At 41.4% G+C, this 22384-nt stretch overlaps 1 protein-coding gene across 3 annotated transcripts in view; it reads left to right on the plus strand.

The window, feature by feature from the left end:
• MAP3K15 (mitogen-activated protein kinase kinase kinase 15) overlaps window positions 1-22384 on the plus strand; it is a 66287-nt gene that overhangs the window by 15896 nt on the left and 28007 nt on the right. The window contains exons 4-8 of one of the 3 annotated variants that reach the window (XM_081859048.1): window positions 4911-4988; window positions 12286-12479; window positions 15299-15467; window positions 16278-16384; window positions 21344-21514. In XM_081859048.1, the coding sequence (XP_081715174.1) occupies window positions 4911-4988; window positions 12286-12479; window positions 15299-15467; window positions 16278-16384; window positions 21344-21514 (719 nt within the window). Of the gene's footprint in view, window positions 1-4910; window positions 4989-11294; window positions 11328-12285; window positions 12480-15298; window positions 15468-16277; window positions 16385-21343; window positions 21515-22384 lie in introns of those variants that run through there. The other 2 variants (XM_081859050.1, XM_081859049.1) reach the window with 2 other exon arrangements.

Raw genomic sequence — 22384 nt, forward strand, 5'->3', positions numbered from 1 at the left:
GATAAGACAACTTGAGCCTATCATGCCAATCTGAATCTGACCTGATTGTACTGATGGCAAGTGAGTTTTTGGGCTTAATTCAAAGTGCTGGTTTTGACCTATAAAGCCTTAAACAGCTGAGGACTGTAATACCTCAGTGCCCACCCATATGACCCAGACCCTGCAATCATCTTCTGAGGCCCTTCTTTCTGTGCTTCCTCCATGAGAAGTCTGTAGGATGGCAACACAAGAAGGGGTCTTTTCTGCAGCGGCTCCTCACTTGTGGAATGCCCTCCTAAGGGAGGCTAGCCTAGCACCTGCATTACATATATTTCAGCATCAGGCAAAAACTTCTCCCAAGCCTTTGGCTAATTAAACAATCTATGGCTTGAAAAGTTTTTTTGGGGTGGGGGTGGTTATTGTTTGTTACTATGGTATGTATTTTTGTAATGTTATGAGTTTGTGGGCTTCCTGGGCTCCCCATCTAATTCCTGGGTGGCAGACACTGGATTTAGTGTGTTAAAATGCAAGCCAGGAGCCAGCTTGGTAATGCACTGCTAAAGATTGACCATTAGCAGGGAACAAAGACAGGGAGATGGGCTATCAGCAGAGCAAATACACTCTGTCAGCCAGCAAATGGGTGGAGGCCCCCCCCCCCCGCTCTGTGTTAGTTTGCAGAGATAAAGGCCAGTGGTAGTGGAAGGTTTAAGTTTCACCTGATGTGAGCCAGAGAAAAAGAGGTGTCTGTGTGCAAGCAGTGAAAGCTGGAGAGATGGGGATCAGGGCACAATGTGGACTGAAAGTTTGAATCCTAGGTGGTGGCCTTGGGAGAAACAGGACCCTTTTGAAGTGTATTGCTTTGAACCACTCCATCGCAGGCTCAGGTTGTATATATGTGTAAATAAACCAAACACCATAAAGACACCACAGTCTCCACTATGCCTCATTTCCAAAGGAAACACGAACCCTGGGTAAGTGCCTGGACCCCTGGAATCTGGCAGCACTCAAAGGTCAGGGTGGCATGTAACAGTATATATTTTTGTGGTTTTGAATTGTAAACTACCCTGTAATGCTTGGATGAAGAGTGGTACAGTATAGAATTTTAATAAACAGCAACAACAATGCAAATTCATAGAATTGCCCAAGTGTGTGAAACTTACAAGCATGTGCAACCTTTGCATTCCATTGATTTGAGTGAGCTTGTGACTTAGCTTTGTGTTAGAAAGTCAACACAGAACTATGTCTTACCACAACGGGCAAGACAGGAGTTTGGTTCAAGACCATTCTAAACCTAATACAGTCGTACCTTGGAAGTCGAATGGAATCCGTTCCGTAAGTCCGTTCAAAAACCAAATCGCGGCTTCTGATCAGATGTTCGAGTTCCAAAAGAACATTCACAAACCAGAACAATCACTTCCAGCTTTGCGGCGTTCAGGAGCCAAAATGTACGAGTTCCAGGGCATTCGACAACCAAGGTGCAACTGCACAGGAGATTTCTGTGAATTATTATTTTTTAGTCCAGTTGAGCATGATTTTAAGCTACTAGGTATCCCCCAATTGTTGGGTGGGGTGCTTGCTCTTAGTCTTCCTTTAAAAATGAAAGATAGGAAATGTTTTTCTTCTTATTATCTACTCTCTGATAACAATTTGACCAGTCCCACCCCTCCCACCAGAATGTTTAAATCAGGACTAATATTTTCAATGAACCAGGAAATGATTTGAAAGTGAAGCTGGGAACATTTGTGTCAGCAGTAGAATGCATCTATTGGGACATGGCCTTTGAGATTAGTTGAGTAGTTTTGTAGGTGCTCTGATTAATAAGGCTCTGGCACCAATTTAAGCCTTACACAAGTGGGAAGACTTGGGGTTTCTAAAACACACACAACACCCTGGGATTTGTCAATTTCTGTTGTTCTAGCAGTAAAATATTATGAGATACAAATGAAAAGAGATGTTATCCTCCTTGACTTTACAAAGCAAACAATTAATATTTTGTGTTGCTAATTTACTGCCCCTCTGAGAGTCTTAAATCATGAATTATGAGTTGCTTCTAACATCCGGGAGCTGGGTTCCCAAAACAGAACTGGCCTTGCATGTAACTAAAGGTCACCATTTTTTATGCCCCTGTATGTGCCCAAAACTCCTGGGAGAGTTGAACTTTGACTGCCATTTGCAACCACTGATGGTGTATACACAACTCTGCAGAGCCTGTCAAAGCACTTATCTGTAAAATAAATTGCAAATAACTCAGCCTAGTGGAACAGTTTCTTCTTTCTCAGAGTGTTACCATGGAGCAGTCATGGTTTTGGAAACAGATTGTGCTCCTTGATTTCTGAGGGGTCAGCATTGTTGTAGAAATATGTAAAATGTATGTCTGTTTTTTTATGACAGGTTGCATTATACTTCCTAACTTCTCATGACTTCCTTTTGCATAGATTGGTCAGACTACCGTATGAAAAGAGAAGCTTGCACTAGTGCTTATTAGGAGTAGATATGGATAAGTTGCCCAAAACCTTATATCCAAAAATAAAATAAAAGCCTGCCATGTTTTGTTAGAGTGAATGTGAGAAGAAACAGAAACCCCAACTAAGAGACAACAGGTTGTTGCAATTTTCCTAAACTAATAAGGAATTGAGGAAATTACTCTTTGACTTTGTGTCAGTTCTGTATTTGAACTGGATAGAAAGTTGGTGTTTTTGCTTTGTTGTCTGCTTGTAGCAACATAAATGGAAAACACTTTTCTCTAAGGTCTGTTTCCCTGAATGTTTTGAGTGTCCCGTTAACCCAACAGCACAACTACAGTCAAATCAATGATCTGTGAAGCAAATACTGTATAACATATAATACAGAGTTCAGGTACATGGTCAGTTTATTGGTGTAGAGGTTATACTAACATGAGATAGCATAAAAGGCATAGAGTTGATTTATAATAGTGCTGTTTCAATATGACACATGGCACTCACTCTGATACTCCCTTTAGAAGAGTTAAGAAACGCTGGAAGCTTGTACATTTCAGTTGGCTTTTAATGCCAATGTTTACTTTTTGGATAAGGTGCATAAAATATTAAATGTTTTTATTTATAAGACAAGGTTGCTAACATACCTCTAGCTTTCATATCACACCCAGTGGCGATGATGAGTACATACGGATCAAGAGAAGCGTAGTTATCTCTAGGCAAAAGTAGGTTTCCAAGAAAGATATGGCATGTTTGCCTCAGTTAAAAAAACATTACTTAGAAATTTCAGAATACTTCATTCGTAGGACTGAGGCCCCTATGCACATACTAACATATGCATTATTCATTATGCTGTTTCATTAGTAATTGTAAGAAGACGGTACCATAAATGATAAATCTACCATAAATGATAAATGATAAATTGTACAGTACTGACTATCTTTGTCCAGTTAATAAGCCTTTTTAGGAACTGCCCATTCATCCATGCCAGATAAATCACAAGCTGTCAATTTTCTGAGGAATGTACAGATTCAAAATGCTTCCTTCTTTTTGCCATAGGGGGCTCTTTACATAAATGTATACCAAATACATTTTTTGCTTTTTTCTTCAGGTCATAATTGTGCTACATGTAATACGTTTATGAGATAGTATTATTGTGCTTATATTATTCAGTTTAAGTCCACCGCTATCTCTATGATCATTCATCGGGTCGTAAAAAATGTGTGCTAGTTTCTGCAAAATATGGCAGGAAGAACAACATCCAAATTTCCTTTTGATGCCTAATCAAAATACTTTTGACTGTTTTCAGAAGTATTAATGAGAGGCAGCAACTTGGTTTGGTAGTGTGTGTGACTATATGAATCTCCTTCTAATATTATTTACGGTGGGAAAGGGGAACATGTGACTTTCCAGGTACTATGGGACCACAACTCCCATTATTGTTCACCAGTGGCCATTCCAGCTGGGACTGATGGGAGTCCAATAACATCTGGATAGCCATAGATCCGCCACCCCTGCTTTAGAGACAGGAGTCTTCTTTATAAGTTTTGTAAAACATGGCACTTCTTCAGAAAGCGTGTGGCCTTGTAAAACTCAAGACTCTAATAATCTTTGGAGCTTTGAAGATTATAGTAGCAGCAACAGTTGCATTTATTATGTCACCATAAATCCTAACATGTAAAACACATGTGTTTAAGGTGTCATGATCTCTGAAATATGCAAGACTTCACATATGGGAACTAATAGATAGAAACAGTATTGTTTAGAAGCCCCGTATATAGAAGCTTCTAAATACTACACCTATATACTGCAATTCTACTTTCCTAGGCTTTGTATAATGCTACATTTTATTTTTTTAAAATGTCTGTATTAAGGAAGAGTCTGGATTATTTAGTAAATTTATGAGAGATGTCGCCTGCTGACTATTGATTATGACATGTGCAGATTAATGTACTGCAACTCACATGTTTAAACACATGCCTTGATTGCACCATGGTTTAAAGGTAATGTGAACATGCTTGAATGAGCCTGAGCTAAGCCTTTCGCTCTCATATGTACCCTCTGTTTTCCTCCTGCCATGCAGATAAGGACTTCTGCAGCAGTTAGCTATATTCCCACAGAATCTTGGGTTGTCACATCATACCAAAAAAGAAAAAAAGAAGAGATGGTCATTTAAAATGATCTCTGGTTAATTAATGAAAGAAGCTTCACAACCCATGGTTTGAAAGTGACTGATACAACATTGGTATGGTTTCATCTGTGGGTTTGTAGCAAGTTGATCTACATCTCTGCAGTTCCACTATAAGTAGCATAAACTCTTAAGAGAAAAATGCTGTACTTGATGCATGTGTGTCATATTTTGCTGTTCCCCTCTTTTTAATACATTTTTTTTCTATTCTGTGTGTCTTTTCTTTAAAATATGCATACTCCTATGATCTCCATTTTTGCATAATGTCCCATTACAATTTGGAGTAGGCTGCAGTTGCCAACCGCAAAGCTTTTCTTCAAGTACAACTACCTCCAGAATACCACAGTGGTGGTATGATGGGCAAAGTATGTATCATTCTATTATTTCCCTGAATGTTCTGTAAGTGTGGCTGTGCTCTATACTGCTTTTTCTGCTATGCTTTTGAAAGCATTATTGCCCTGATATTTCAAAACGACGTTGAGGGCCCTTCCAGATGTACTTTCTATTGCACATGCATGACTTCCTATGCTTGTGAATCTGTCAGTATGGTCACGTACAATCCTGCTTTCAATATTGTTTATGCCTGCAAAAGGTTTCGGGTGGTCAAACAGCTTCACTTCCAGTCAGTGCGTATCCTGTAGTTTTATGGTGAAATCCCATAACTTTTTATACCACAATGTTGTGGTTTATTTTTGTCCCGCTTTGGTTGCACTTTACTTCCTCTGGATAGCAATAATGTAGTTGCATTGGGAAACCATCACAAAACAAACTAAAGCAGAATAAGTCCTCCACTAATGCAGTGTTATTGTGTCAAGGACATGTTGCAGAATATATCCGCAATCAAACACCCATCTGGAGGGCCCCTTGGTTATCTCTTTGATTTCAAAATAGTTTGTTGTTTAGTCAGTATTATTTAGTTTACATCTCTGCTCCTCTCTGCTTTCTTACATTAAGCTCCTAGCATGAGAGCCTCTGCTATATGACTCCTTCCCACACTGCGTGAGAAGCCAGGGGCCAAACTTCCTCCCCATTTTGATATTGTCCCATCTTCCCCACATGACATGGGGGAGAGCTACCACCCATGTTACCCAGTGGTAACTGCAGTGCCTCTCATGCTATCAGTGTGTTGTCATATTCTTGTTTAGATGGAAAATACTAATAACAAGCACAATTTTAAAATATAACTTCATTGCAGATCAGCTATTTAGGTGATTTTTTTTTACCTAGTATCAAACATGTCTTACTCCTTAATGTTACTGATTTAAATTGAAATCCTGAGCATGCTCCCACAGGCAATGCATTTAATAACTTTAAAGTCATTTTAACAAATGGTGTTTGCCCATGCTTTGCAGTTATTTCTAATGAATGGTTCCTGCCTTGTCTTTGCTGTGCAGTTATGTTTTTCCTTTATTACACTTTATGTTAATACAGTGGGTAGAACATTTGAATTACAGTGTACCGCATTGTAGCTGAACAAGCTACCTTTTAGTTTTCCTTCTTGGGAGAACATTTTTTCTTGCATCCACATTCTACTTTTTTCAATGGAAAAGTGACCCTTTGTGCTTGAAGAAAATTCTTGTATATTTACTGCAATGGAAATAATACATGAAAGCTCAACATTTTGTTTCCTTTACTTAGCACAAGTTAGGCTTAAGACCGGGGTATTTATATGACTGCATTCTCTTACATGAACCTGCCCAGCAATTAAGATGGACCTCAAAGGCCCTCTTCCCTGTTGTCCCACCAACTTCAGTAAGACTGGTGGTGACCAGAAATTGGACCTTCTCAGTCGTAGCACCCTGTTGATGGAGTCCTCTTCTCAGTGAGGCTCACCTGGTGCCATCTATTTTCTTTTCGGCCTTGGGTACAATTTCATTTCCCTGTGCTTTTCAATATTACCTCTTAGTGCTGTTTTTAAGCTTCTGCTGAACTTTTGGTTCTAGTGCTGCTTTTTTTGTTGTGATTACTGTGAGATGCTTCTTCTCTTACCAGGAAGCTTGGGTTAGTGGAGGGACATGGGCAGGGACATTCCTGCCCAGCTTGTAGCCACATGTTCACCAACTAAGAAGAATCAGCCTCAAAGTTAGCTGGCAATCCAGAGAAGGGAGTTGAGGGGGCAAGAGAGAGCTCAGGGGCAGAAGAGGATACAAGTGAGTGCTTTGTGGAAAAAGAGTTTATTCAACAGGAAAAAGCTATAGCCAGTATTAATATACTTATCAATAGGGGTATACAACTAAGTAGATCAACTGTAATTGTTTGAGATAGCCTCGTGCCAGTTTTAGTTCTTTATAACAGAAGCAAGAGAAACTGAGCAAAGGATAAACCAATCACTGAACTAGGGACATTGAAGCATGAAGAGTTAATAATAATAATAATAATAATAAATTTTATTTATATCCCGCCCTCCCCAGCCGAAGCCGGGCTCAGGGCGGCTAACAACACTAAAACAGTACAACATTATAAAACATTATAAAAATGGATTAAAATGAATTAAAATCAAAATTGATGGCAACCATAAACTAAAGTTTTGTAAAGATTGCCAGAGGAGGGAGTCAGGCTGCGCCCTGACCAAAGGCCAGGTGGAACAGCTCTGTCTTGCAGGCCCTGCGGAAAGATGTCAAGTCCTGCAGGGCCCTTGTCTCTTGTGAGAGAGCGTTCCACCAGGTTGGAGCCGCAGCCGAAAAAGCCCTGGCTCTAGTTGAGGCCAGCCTAACCTCTCTGTGGCTTGGGACCTTCAAGATGTTTTTATTTGAAGATCGTAAGTTCCTCTGTGGGGCATACCAGGAGAGGCGGTCCCGTAGGTACGAGGGCCCTAGGCCGTATAGGGCTTTGAAGGTTAAAACCAGCACCTTAAACCTGATCCTGTACTCCACCGGGAGCCAGTGCAGCTGGTATAGCACCGGATGAATGTGATCTCTAAGCGAAGACCCCGTAAGGAGTCTCGCTGCAGCATTTTGCACCCGCTGGAGTTTCTGGGTCAGTCTCAAGGGCAGCCCCACGTAGAGCGAGTTACAATAATCCAGTCTGGAGGTGACCGTCGCATGGATCACAGTGGCTAGGTCAGGGCGTGAGAGGTAAGGAGCCAACTGCTTAGCTTGGCGGAGATGAAAGAATGCCGCCTTTGTTATAGCTGCAATCTGCGCCTCCATGGAGAGGGAGGTATCGAAGATTACACCCAAACTCTTAACGGACGGTGCTGGCACTAATTGCACCCCCGCAAGAGATGGGAGTTGCCCCCTCAGCCCCCTGTCGTCCCGTCCCAGCCAGAGGACCTCTGTCTTCGAAGGATTTAACTTCAGCCGGCTCCCACGTAACCATCCAGCCACAGCCTCCAAGCATCTGATCAGTGTGTCTGGGGCAGAGTCCGGGTGGCCGTCCATCAACAGATAGAGTTGGGTGTCATCAGCATACTGATGGCAGCCCAGCCCAAAACTCCGGACAAGCTGGGCGAGGGGGCGCATAAAGATGTTAAAAAGCAGTGGGGAGAGTATTGCACCCTGGGGCACACCACACACCAAGGAGTGGCGGGATGACAATTCCCCCCCCAAGCGCCACCCTCTGTCCCCGACCGGAGAGAAACGAGCGCAGCCATTGAAGGACTGTGCCCTGGATCCCCACGTCGGCAAGGCGGTGGTCCAGGAGTTCGTGATCGACCATGTCGAAGGCTGCTGACAGGTCTAGAAGAATCAGCAGCCCCGACCCGTCTCGATCCAGCTGCCTGCGGAGATCATCTGTTAGGGCGACCAGAGCCGTCTCAGTCCCATGACCAGCGCGGAAGCCGGACTGGAATGGATCCAGAGCCGATGTTTCATCCAGAAACCTACCAAGCTGTTCAGCAACCGCTCTCTCAATCACCTTACCCAGGAATGGAAGATTCGAAACCGGGCGGTAATTGGATAGATCTAAGGGATCTAATGATGTTTTCTTTAAGAGCGGGCGCACCACTGCCTCCTTCAGTTCCCCTGGGAATGTCCCGGTGCCAAGGGACAGATTGATGATATCCCCCAGGGGGGCCCGCACCTCGTCTGGACACGCTCTAATCAGCCAGGACGGGCACGGGTCGAGAGGACATGTGGTGGGCTTTCCAGCTCGGAGGAGTCTGTCCACATCGGCTGGGGATATCCGGTCAAAGTGGTCCAATACTGAACCCGAGGGCAGTCAAGGGGCCTCCAGTTCCTTTATTGTATCCAAATTGGCAGGGAGGTCATGGCGGAGCAACAAGACCTTCTCCGCAAAAAAGCTCGCAAATGCCTCACAGCTGTGTGTCAAATTGTTATTTAAATTTGGCTGTCCTTCGAGGGACGTTAAAGACCGAATTATACTAAATAATTGCGCCGGGCGAGAGCTAGCGGATGCAATGGAGGCCGAGAAGTAAGACTTCTTAGCGGCCTTCACTGCCATCTCATAGGTTTTCATAAAAACCCTATAAGATGTTCTTGAGGCTCCGTCACGGGCACCCCGCCATACTCGCTCCAGCCGTCTGAGGTCCCGCTTCATTTTCCGGAGCTCCTCGGTAAACCAGGGAGCCCGGTTTCTGCGGGGTCGCAGAGGGCGCTTAGGTGCGATCTCATTGATGGCTGCCAGGAGCTGGGTATTCCAGGCCTCAACAAGCTCAGTCAATGAGTCGCCAGGGGGAGAAAGGTCCCGCAAGGCTTGACGGAATCTATCAGGGTCCATCAGCCTTTGCGGGCGAGCCCAAATTGGCTCGCCACCCAAGCAGGGTGGGGGTGGAACGTCAATCCTGGCTTTCAGGGCATAGTGATCAGACCATGGCACCTTCATCGAAGGAAACATGATCACATCTATACCGATGCCAAAGATCAAATCCAGCGTGTGGCCTGCTTGATGTGTGGGGCCCGAAACAAACTGGGAGAGCCCTAGTGTCGCCATGGAAGACACCAGGTCCAGAGCCTGCGAGGAGGGAGTGGCATCAGCATGGATGTTGAAGTCCCCCAATACCAATAGGTTAGGGAACTCCAAGGCCCAGCCGGCCACCGCCTCCAGCAGGCCTGACAGGGTCCAATTCTTTTGCAAAAAGCACTATTTTCCTCTGAGCAAAACTACCAAATTACCTAATGTGTATTGTTTGCTCCCTGTGATTGATGTTTGTGTGTATTATTTCTCCAGTCTCCTTAGATACAGATATCTAAAACACTTAAGTTTATTGCTATATGGGGTTTAGGAGGTAGAGAGGGGGGTACAGTGCTTGAATTATAGAGGTAAGGGAACCCTTAATGAAATCCATGACTCGCTCTAGTGTTACCATGATCAGGCCCTCATTTAAAAGTCTTGGGAAAACAGGGACTCAGAGCTCTTCTGCCTGCTGAACCCACTAAGACACTCGAACTCAGGACACAAGGGAGAAACGTGCTAACAGGAAGGCATGCTTGGCAAATCCACACCATGATCAACTCCCGCCCCAAAACCAATGTCCCCTCTGTGGAAGGACGTGTGGATCCATAATTGGCCTCTACAGTCACTTACAGACTCATTGTTAAAACCGTGCTTATGGAAGACAGTCTTACTCTGCTACAAGTGATCGCCAAAGAAGAATCTGAACATCAGAATAATGGTTGTGTTTATTGAGCACACCTGGTCCCCCCAAAGCCCACATGATGCCCTTATTCAGTCCATGTAAATTACAACTGCTTGTGTCCTGAAAATTGTTGGAAGCAATGAGCTGGCAAAAACTTTTCCACATAGGAATTGGTTTTTTTTTATAAAAGCACCCCTTCATGTACTTTACATTTAGCACTGAATTGTGATGGTAATACGGAATGCTTATGTGCAGATGCAACCTACTTTTCACTCTTTGGGCTCTATTCACAGGTTTTTAGCATACTCATCATTATAACTGTCATTCATTTCCAGTTTCTTCATTCAGATACTGTATAAGAATGAAAAGTAGCTTCCCCACAATCTCCCCTCAGTCTCTTCTCTCTCTCTCTCTCTCTCTCTCTCTCTCTCTCTCTCTCTCTCTCTCTCACACACACACACACACACACACACGTGCACACACTGTTTTGATGGCATCCTAATGCTCCCTGAAGTTGCAGAATAACATAACTGTGCAAGTTGTAATTGGTAGGTGTGTTAGAACTGAACAGCCATGATCTTGATAACCATTCTGTGCATTGTAAGGCATGGCTCTAATGGGACTGTAATGCATTGGCCAGCAGGTTGGGGATTTAGTGCTCAAATGTCAGTGTTTCAAAGGATCCCTGTGTTGAACACAAACACATCTCCCTGCTCATCAAGGAGGAGAAAAACCCTTCTCACTGTGCCCTGCTAGCATACTTTTGAACGCTCCCACACATAAATAATGTAACATCCCATCTGACAGTTATAACAGTCATGTGATGTCCTATGTGACATTCCATCATGAAATGCACATGGAATCAGAACATGGCTATTGACCCTCAGAAACAGAGGTGTCTGTGTTATTCTAAATATTATGTGGTTCTTGGTTAGGTTAGCATTTGGTTTCTTCTTTCTCAGATCATGTTTCCATTTGGAATGGACCCTGAGGATCATCTAATCCAACCCTCAGCAATGCAGCAAAATGCAGCTGTTCCTTACGGGGATTGAACCTTCCATCTTGGTGTTATCAACACCATGCTCTAACAAACTGAGCTATCCAGCTGATTTAGTACTTGGCCACAGCTGAGCACACTGAATGGATCCCAATGCGCCTTCCCTCCATGGTACCTGCAATTAAAGACTTGGGAACCCTCTTCCATTTGGTTGCCACAGTAGCACAAAAACAAAAAACCCACCCACAGACAGTCCACTCTTCTGCTCAACTGCCATAAGCTACAATGTTTTTAGTTATAGGGTTTCTAGTTCTAGTTTACTCAGCGTACACCCATTACAATTAATGGACCTAACCTTGTCACATTCATTAATTTCAGACGATCCACTATGAGTGAAAGTTAGTTGAATAACACCCATAGTATTATTTATCCAGAAACTTTATTACTAAGTATTTATTTGTGTATCGCTAAATTGCCAAAGTGGCTTCTAAGTCATTTGTAAGAATAAAACCAACTGCAAAACAATAATAATTAAACTACACAGTAAAACAATTCCTTCAGTACATTAAAATAAACATATGCAATTAGAATGTGTGATAAGGCCATCAAAATAGCAGAAAACAATTCAAACAGGTTTAGGTCAGGAGATTGGGGAAATGGTTGTCTAAGTAGGTATGTATTCAAAAGTAATTAGACATTTCCTTACCTCATTTAAAAAAACTATTTGAAATTTTTAAGCTTTACAGAAAAAGTCTTGTGTTTTTATTTCACGATAAATGCTAAACTTTTTACTCACGTCTGGGGTGGGAGAAAACCTGTGGCTCTCCAGACTCTTCTTGGTCTCAGCCAGCATGATTGATGGTCAAGGAAGATGGGAACTGTGTTTCAGCAGCATTTGAAGGGTCACAGCTTCCCGATTTCTAACTTATATTATATCTGCTATGGATGTCTGTGAAAATTGTGCTTTAATTTCAAACTGTGCACTTGAACTTTGCAAGGGGTGCAGGTGTTTCTGCTTATGTTGTTGCCTGTTGAATGCTCCTTGTTTCCTGAAGGGATGAACATAAAGAACACTTAAGACTATCATGCTTACTTTGTCCTAATAGTTTGACACTTTGTCGTCTTTTAGGCTTCAAGTGGCAATTACTACTTCATTCCGTACATTGTAACGCCATGTGCGGATTATTTTTGCTGTGAAAGTGATGCCCAGCGGAGAGCCTCTGAGTACATGCAGCCCAACTGGGACACTATCTTGGGGCCTCTGTGCGCTCCATTGATGGACAGGTTTATCAGCCTTCTCAAGGACATTCACGTCACATCATGGTAATTTTTACACACTTTCCTCTTTTAGCTAGAGTAGTTTCCAGGCTTGCTGGGTATAGTATATAAAGAGCAGCAAGTAGCTCTCTCAGTACCCTGGTGAATGGGTTGGTGGATGGGTCATACTTATTGATATAATGTAATTTAGTGTAAAATGAGTTTTTGTTATTAAAACCTAGCAAAAGTTCTTTTGCATTTCTTGCATGTGTGGTCTCCCCAGCACGCCTTCTGCAACACAACTAGTCTGCAAAATAACCAGCGCATATATCTCCCCTGCCTGAGGGGCGGATCATAGGGCGGAGTCTTAATTTGAGCTAAACTGTATCTCTCTCATGCAGCTAGGCATAGTAACTTGTGGTTATTTTCCAATATACTAACTGTACATAGAAGCAGAGCTATCAGGCCAGCCCTTGGGAGAAGAAGGGAGTAAAAATAAATGTAGTATAGATTTCAAAGCCCCTGGTTGAAATAAGATGCTTTTAGACTAGTATCCTTCAAAGTGTCTGATGTTTGTTAGCCCCACAGGACTGTAACTAAAGTCTTACTATAGCAGCTAATCTTTAACATATCTTAACAGTCATCAGCAGGAGTCATTTTGTTTTTGAGAAGTAAATGTTATTTACAAAACTCATGTGCTAGTAACAGTAACAGTGTGCTGATGGGTAAAAGCTAGCTTGCTAATTAGATCGACGTCAGAAGACCAAATGAAAGCGAAATGGAATTACAAGTTACATTTCTTGGTAGATGAACTAAGTTGTGATCGTTTCTATAGTGGTAGAGTTCAAGGGTGGGGAACTGGTTCCAGCTAAGGGGGCCAGATCCAGAACCCATGCTGACTACTTTGACAGGTAGGTACAGCTGTCCACTTGTCAGTCACATCAGCATTACATTAGGTGTTTCAACTTCAAAAGAAAGAATCAGAGCCCTCTTGTAAGCATGCTCTTGATTCTTCCTTTGCAGGCACAAGTACATTAAATTATGCTGCTATATTACAGTAGGTCACGACATTAAATCAAATTAAATTCACTTAACGCTGTGCGTGCATCAGACCTCATTTGTTGTTCTGTTAGGCTACTTCACATATGATTAAGGTGTGTTTGATTTTATATCAATTTCATATTCTATATTTAGTGATCAGTGCTGGGGTTCTGAAAAGTTTACTTTTTCATTTGAAATGGATCTACTCCTTAAGTAGCAAATGATATCAGCTTTGTAATTCCTCCCCAGATGATCTATTCTTATTTATTAAGTTTGTTACTGACTGTTCACTATCAGATCCCAGGTCTGGTTACAACAATTTAAAATTCAATATTAAAAACAGTCGGAACAAAATTCAATCTGCAAGACCTTACAAACATCTTTAGGATCCTAGTTAAATGGGTATGTCCCATTTTATTCAGTGTGGTTTAGACATACCTAATTTATTTCTAATTTCACATTCTAGAGCCAAACTGATTTTTCAAAAACAAGAGTGTAGATTCAACTTTGGTTTGTAAGGTACATTTAATCATGGCCAGGAACCAGAAGATAACATAAGCTTCCTACATTGCTATAGGGTGAACTACCTTTGAAGCTGCAGGTAGTTTAAAAAGCAGTTTTTGATACGTCACAATATGAAGTTCTGCCATTTAAAAAGTCAGCAATGTCACTTAGTTCATGTAAGCCCTTGGTTATACTATGAAGAATCTTAGGATTCTAGCCACTGAGTGTGATAGCTTACATGTGTATCTGAAGAAGTGTGCATGCACACGAAAGCTCATACCTAGAACTAACTCAGTTGGTCTTTAAGGTGCTACTGGAAGGAATTTTTTATTTTGTTTTAGCTTACATACTGTTATTTACGTTCATTAAGCTTTGTTCATATTTTTCCCCTTAAAGTTCAGCATTGATAGCAACCTTAGTTCTGATTCTGTTTTGATTAAAAAAATGTGTGTGTGAAGAGGGAATGGAGAGTTGGTTAGAAAAATCATACCGGCTGGTTGTATCCCTACCCTCCACAAATTCAGTGTGATTTAAGTCCTTTTTCACACCTCCTAAATCATGCATACGGTGAAACTATGCATGTTGATGTTAACTGCATGGCGGTTAAATTATAATAATCCTAGGCACTTTGCAGAGGGGAATTTACACTGGTGCTGCTGTGGGGGGGGATGGCAGGTTTAACCTTTCCCTCCCCAGCCTTTTTTCTGATGAAAATGGATCCTGTGTTCTGCTTTTAGTGATGCTAAAAAACAAATTGGGGGTGTTCTGTTGCTGAGTGCAGTGCATGGACTAAAATCTCCTGCCTCCCACATGCTTTGTATCAAATTTAAAATCCTTTGATGTGGCAACAAGCCAAGCAATCAACATAATGTGTAGTTAGCTTCTGAATATGCAGAGGGACATGGGCTCACTCCTGCTTTTCTGGCCTCCTACCTCTATGTTTTTACTTTAAAAACAGGTTTATTTCACACCAATCTGTGGCACATGGGTACAGCTTTGTGGCTGGGGCCTATGCAGTAATTTAGGCTTCTTGTATCATCCTCCATTTTTTTTTTACAAAAACTATGCAGAGCTCACTGTCAGGGTAGGATCAGGCACATTCCCTCCATGATTCTATTCTTCCTGATATGCCATGTTCACATGGCCTTTAAGGTAATTAGACCTTTCTGTTCCTAATGTTTATTGTTTTCAATAAAGAGATTTGGCATCCCTCTCCATTTCTCCCAGGAAGGATCTCTCAGAGAAACCAAGGTCTAATGTTTTGGTAGTCACATTTCATCAGCCCTAGATAACAATTACTGTAGTAGTAATGCTTTCCCTACTATGCTTAATTCCTCTAGTACATATTACAAGGAAACTCTGTTAAATGACATTAGAAAAGCTAGAGAGAAGTATCAAGGAGAAGAACTGGCAAAGGAACTGACCAGGATTAAACTTCGTATGGATAATACTGAAGTCCTCACTTCTGACATTGTAATCAACTTACTTCTGTCATATCGAGATATCCAGGTATGTTACTTTTACCATAAATACATAGTACAATGTTATTTTATCAAGGTTTTATCCATTTTTGTTTTTTTAATATTTTTAAAGGTGATCTTAAGTTCAGAATCATTGGGTTCTACAGAATCAGGATTCATGACGACTGTGTCGTTTTTGCCGATTTTCCTTAAAAATAGCACAAAAACGCTCAACAGTTTTGGCCCCAACAACATGTGTGTCCTGATTTTTACTGTTTGAAATATTGCAACCCTAGATATCAGTGTTTTGTTTACATTAATTTGCTGCAGATGTTTCTGCCCTTTTCTGTAATATTTGTCAACAAGATACGGAAGTTGAGGAAATGAGCCACATAACTTCTTGTTATCTGACCCTACAATTAGAATTTAATGTGTTCATTTTACTTAGAACCTTCAGGTTATAATTCCCCACTAGGAGATTATGAGTAAGACTGCTTTTAAAAATGTTTTCTATTGCAGTTCATGTTTGTCTTCAGCTAGAAATGCAATAATGCTTAAAGAGCAATGTCAGCCATCTAGTGGAATGGTGTAAGTGGCTTGTTAACACAGGCAAGGATGCATTCCATTCAGGATTGTGTTAGTTCATAAATTCTGGCTCCTGTAGAGTTGTGTGTGTTCCTTGTAGGCAGAGAATATATTTCTAGCAGACCTTGTCCTAGGATGAAGGGAGTATCAAGGAGATAGGCTATACATCTTTTTAAGCAGTTGCTGCTCATGGTCAGAATAAGTAAAAACCGTTTGATGGATGAATTTTGGTTAGTAATACTTTCCTCTTGTTACCTCTTTAAACTGCTGTTAGGACTATGATGCCATGGTGAAGCTGGTGGAAACACTGGAAATGCTCCCTACTTGTGATCTGGCTGATCAGCACAATATCAAATTTCATTATGCATTTGCACTGAATCGGTAAGATTAACTCCTGTGTGAATACAATTACAGAGAGCGGTAACTATTCCATTAGTGCAAAGGCATCTTCAACTTAAAACAGTAATTGCAACCACAGACTCGGGATATTTGTTACATGAAGGTGACCCAAACATTCCCAGTGTATTTCCACACCCAATCCATTCTACTTAAGCAGATGACTTTCCAGCCACTGCTTATGTACATAGCTGTCAACCTTCCCTTTTTTTGTGGGAAATTCCCTTATTCCAGCTCCGTTTCCCACTGCTTCCCGCTGCTATCCCAGATTGTTAGATATCCCGTAGAGATTGTCCCCAGGACAGGTGAAGCTGCTGATCCCTTATTTTCAAATCTGAAGGTTGACCACTATGCTTATGTATCTCTTTCCCTTTCCCCCCAGAAAATGTTTTAAATCCTTCTACAGACTCTGTTGGACTAGATTCTGCTTAGTAGGCCGATAACTGAAGTATATGTAGCTTCTTATTTAAAAGCGTAAGTTTAGTGCTCTTGGAGCCATCTCTGCCACTAGAGGCCCAAGTGACTTAAGTGGCCAGGAGTGCCCTTTACAAGCTTTAGCTGCTAAGGCTACTGTGGCTGCTTCTAGACTGGAAGAGTATTGCCATCATGTTAGCTGCTGGGCTAGTGCTAGGCTACAAAATCTTATACAACTTGGGAGCAGGCACCTAAAAGATCATACAAACTTAAGAGTTGGAAGGGACACAAGGGTCATCTGGTCCAACCCCCTGCAATGCAGGAATCACAGATAAAGCATCCATGACAGATGGCCATCCAATCTCTGCTTTAAAACCTCCAAGGAAGGAGAGTCTACTACCTCTTGTGGGAGTCTGTTCTACTGCCGAACAGCTCTTACTATCAGATTGTCTTGTCCCTCATATATTCTAAGTGATCACTGTGCTCTGCAGGAGAGGTGCTGCAGCTGATAACCAGCTCATCAGGAAATTTGTTCCATACAGTGTAAGAACTGGGTTTTTAGTGCATGCTACGCGGGTGGCGCTGAGGGTTAAACCACTGAGCCTAGGACTTGCCGATCAGAAGGTCGGTGGTTCGAATCCCTGCGACGGGGTGAGCTCCCGTTGCTCGGTCCCTGCTCCTGCCAACCTAGCAGTTCGAAAGCACATACTGCAAGTAGATAAATAGGTACCGCTCCGGCGGGAAGGTAAATGGCATTTCTGTGCGCTGCTCTGGTTTGCCAGAAGCGGCTTAGTCATGCTGGCCACATGACCCAGAAGCTGTATGCTGGCTCCCTCGGCCAATAAAGCGAGATGAGCACCGCAGCCCCAGAGTTGGTCACGATTGGACCTAATGGTCAGGGGTCCCTTTACCTTTACCTTTACCCTTGCAATTTTCTCCCACTATACAGTATATCAGACAGGTACCCTTGTTTCTGCCTTTTCAGGTACTTACTGAATATGATCTTCTTTCCACAAGCCTTTTAAGCAAGATTCTCATTCCAGTCTTAATCGGGATTAGCTTAGAAAGTGTATTTATGTATGTTTTATTGTTGATATTTTTTATTGTTAAATTGCTTTTGGGATTCATTGACTTAAAAATAATAATACAGTGAACAAACCTGTAAAAAATTAATAATTACTCTGAATTTTTTGATTTCCTTTTTTTTAAAGTACTCAGTACATGCTAGGGTATATTATCACAGTACAGCTTCGTTTTAAGCCCAACCCAAGTTATTTATAATAGGCAAATTACCTAAGATTGTTTACGCCACAATATGAAAATACAGTGTGTGCTTATTTTAAACGCCAATTACTTTGTGAATGGTTTCATCATACTTATTATAGGCTCAGCTGTCCTGCATTTTCATTACTGTGCAATATAGCACAGAGGTCATGTTTATAAATGATAACTTGGATAGTAAACTGCTGGTGACAGGTGCTTCAAGGCTGAAGTCATAACCTAATATTGTCAGTACATGAACATGCTGAAGGATGGCCAGAGTCAATGCCAGGACTGACAACAGGCGCCCTTTAAGCCAACACCTCAAAGCTTTTCCAATAACAAAAGGTGTTGAGTAGTAAGAGAGAAGAAACAACTTTTGGTGCACCATAATAGATCAAGATTTTTTAAAAATCCCATAAGGGAAGCCAAACGACTTCCTATAAAGGAAGCCAAACAAGGTTCCTGTGATCATGTTGTTTCGGAGATACTTCTCAGAGCTTCTAAACAATGTGCACATGCGTAATGTATGGTATAGGCTGGGATCTAAAGCCTGCTTTGGGCATGCTCAGTGACTTGTATGCAATTTTTATAATATTTTTAACTCTTCTGACAACATGAGTTCAGGAAGAACTCAGTCACCTTTTGAGAGTAGATAAATAGCTATCTTCTTTTTAAATTTCAGCTGTATTCCATGCTGTTCCAAAACTAATCTTGGTGCATACCTTTCTTCTGCTGGTAACACAGGCTTTGAGTTTTATTTTTGTATCATTCATAATAAGCAAGGAATAGGTAAGGTTACTGCTTTTGTGCACCCGTTTCATAGCCATCCAAAAAAAGTTGAGGCAGCATTCCGAAAAATGGGTAGTTAGTTCACGTAAAAGGTGGAACCTCTTTAAAGAGTTCCAATATTTTGTATGAGAGAAGCACACAAGTAATGGATCACGGAGTAGTGAGGGAGTTGTAGCTCCCCATGCAAAATCAGTTCACAGCTTTCACCTTTTGTTGTCTCTCATATGCAACTCTTAACAGCTGCAGCTAGTTGACTTGTGTCCAGCCCAGAGGCTAGATAAGACAGCTGCTGCAGTGGATAAGTGGCTGACACAGGATAAGTGTCTTTTAATTTTGCCTTTGGTGTCTTCTCTTCAGGGTCACCCGACTAACCACTTCCCTCTTTAATGTTGTATTATTGAATTTATTGTCCAGTAGGAGAAAGTGAGTGATGTATTACAGTATTGGGTGGTAACTGGAATTGTGTTTTTGCTGCTGAGAGTGGGATTCTATGTTCTAACTTTTTTGTGTTTTATAATTTTGCTTAATAACAATAAGTATGAGAGACTGAAATGGCAGAGAGTAAGGCCCTATCTGGGTGGGAGAGAGGGAGGGCGTGGTTATGCAGCTGTGTGTTTGGCACTGTGTTGCTTTAGATGGTCGTGTGTACTAGTGAGGTTACTCTGGCATGGAGCATGTGTGCAGCCTCTATTTCAATTATTTTGTTCTGCTGCCAATGCTGTTGTTTTGCATAGTTCTCTTCATTTTTTGGTATTTGATTCCCTCCCCCCCCCCCGGTATTTTTTTTTTTAATGTTTAAGAGAATATTTTGTTTCTCCTGTTAATCAAGCTGCTTTAAATGTGTAATCATTGATACTGACAGCGTATGACAACAAAGTACATCACTGTAGGGAAAAGTATTTGTGTCTTTGGGCAGTATACTGTATCCAGTATTAAAGCTATCATAACAAGAATTGCCTTGTCGGTTGAAAATTGCATCATGTCTGAATTTATCATTGAAAGGAATTATTCTGCTTACTTAAGCATAGCAAGCTTTGTGCTGCAATGTTTGCTTCTGAATATTTTCAAATAAAACATAGCATAGGTAATTTGTAAATAGTGTGGTTGCATTTCATATACTAATACTGTATGATAAATGTTTACAGCTGGTAATGTTTTCCAGCCAGAACTGAATTTTGTTTCATTTTGGGTAGATAATTGAAAGTGCCACCTGCTGTCGCCGATGCAATACATAGTGGTCCTGGTCCTAGCCTCTAGAGCAGGAGAAAACAAGCTTGCTCCATCTTCCATATGACAACCCTTCAGATATTTGAAGATGGATATCATATCCCCTCCCAGTCTCCTCTTTTACGGGCTAAACATACCTAGCTCCCTCAACAGGGAGTCTTAGTTTCCAGACCTTTGATCATCTTCATTTCTCTCCCATGTTCCAGCATGTGAATATCCTCCTTAAATTGCGGTGCCCAGAACCAGACACAGTACTTCAGGTGTGGTCTCACCAAGGCAGAATAGAGAGAGATTATTACTTCCCTTGATTGGAACACTATTCTTCTGTTGATGCAGCCTTTTTTGCTGCTGAATCACACTGTTGACTTGCGTTAAGCTTGTGGTCCACCGAGACTCCTAGATCCTTTTCACATGTACTATTAGCAAGCCATGTGTCCTCAATCTTATATTTGTGCAGCTGGTTCTTCCCGTCTAAGTGTACAACCTGACAAACTAACCTCAGACTAATCATTCTGTTAGTTTGAATATAGCTGCTACTCATCTGACTTCTGGCAATTCAGGATGGCAGAGGACATGATTTTAGAAGACTTATCAGTGTATAGAGGAAAAGAGCAGAGACAGAATGTACACTGTAGTTGCATATCTTTTGCGTAAAATCTATCCAGAATGTCACATCTAGAGCTCTGGAAAGCTCCAACAGAAATTCTATACACAGTTTCATACTAAGGTTGCCTAGTGAAATTATTGTGTGTATTTAGTGTAGGAGTCACCAATCTTTTTTCACCTGAGGGGACATTTGGATTTTTGTTTCTACCTACTCTGGCCACTTCTCTTCCCTCTTCCTTGATCTGCTTTCCCTCAGCCCCTAGGACAGAAAGAATATGTGCACACACTTCATCTTTAAGAGGATTTTGATAAAAGTCAGATCCAGGAGAATTAATATGAGCCTTGAAATGCACATAGAGCTGGAAGAGGCAGTGGGAAAGAGCATCATTCTTCCAACTTCCTTTTCCATCTTTTATATGTTTTATGAGAGAGAGAAAGAAATAACTATTCTCATTACAAAGGAGGCAGTGCATGAGTGCTGAGAGTTCAGAGGCTTTGTGGGCACCGGGGAGACCATTGTGCTCATAGGCACCACATTGGCAAATCCCAGTTTAGTGCTTATTGACAGAGTTATAAATTGTGTTAGATACAAATATATGGTTCTTTGTACAAGCTTATTCATGTGATTTTCTGTCTGAATTTCAGAAGAAACAACACAGGTGACCGGGGGAAGGCACTGCAAGTGATGCTGCAGGTCTTGCAGACATGTGATCGCCCAGCACCTGACATGTTCTGCTTGTGTGGGAGAATCTACAAGGACATTTTCCTTGATTCGGACTGTAAAGACACCAGCAGCCGGGACACAGCCATTGAATGGTAAGAGGAGTGGCAATGTGTTTACCGTATCTGTGTAATTATGAAATGGAAAGCAAAGTACTTCACATGGAGTACCAAGTTCCTTACCAGCCTCCTGTTGGATGGGAGTTAAGAATAGGCCCTTTCATTATCTAGATATTATCTTCAAACTATGCAATTCTTACCATTTTAGTATTCTGTTACATCTTATTACAGTCTTCCAGAAGTAGAGTTGCAATGAGGAGGAAGCTACTGTTTTGAAATTTCAGACTATGGTCAGAGCATATTTAGAGGGGAGATAAGACTATCTATAAATTCTTGTTGATGCATTTGTGGTTGGAGAGAAGATCATAAACATAATTCTCATAAAGAAAGTTTTTTGAAAGAGATTCTTTTTCGAACAGGAAAGAGAAAATCTATTATTTATTGGACGATAGGAATCAAGATACTGGGTGAGATCCAGTGGAGCACTTGTGGGTATTCACTCATGCAACAGGGCTTCATCTTCCTCTCCTCTACCATGTGCTCTCAAAGTCTGATCTGGAGTGGGGAAGAAGAGAAACAGGAAGTCCCATTGCATAAGTGGATTCTGTTGTGCAAGCAGGTGGATATTTTTAGATGTTGCCCATGGCATATAACGTTTCTGTGTTTGCTCTGGCTGCCCAATGGATTTATCACACAAAATGAGATCCAGTGTGCTGAATATATTTTTCAATTTGATTTTCTGTGTTTTTGTGATGACTAAGTTTTAGCAAATAAATTTAACTGACCTGTCTGACTTTAAAGCTGTTTAGACTACTGGTCATCACGACTTTTGATGGCAGTGAATTCCATAAATTAACCATCTGTTACATGAAAAAAGAACACCCTTTTATCTGTCATCCTGAATCT

The sequence above is a fragment of the Podarcis erhardii genome, assembly GCF_964252035.2.
Source record: "Podarcis erhardii genome assembly, chromosome: 4".
In the NCBI taxonomy this organism is placed as follows: domain Eukaryota; kingdom Metazoa; phylum Chordata; class Lepidosauria; order Squamata; family Lacertidae; genus Podarcis; species Podarcis erhardii.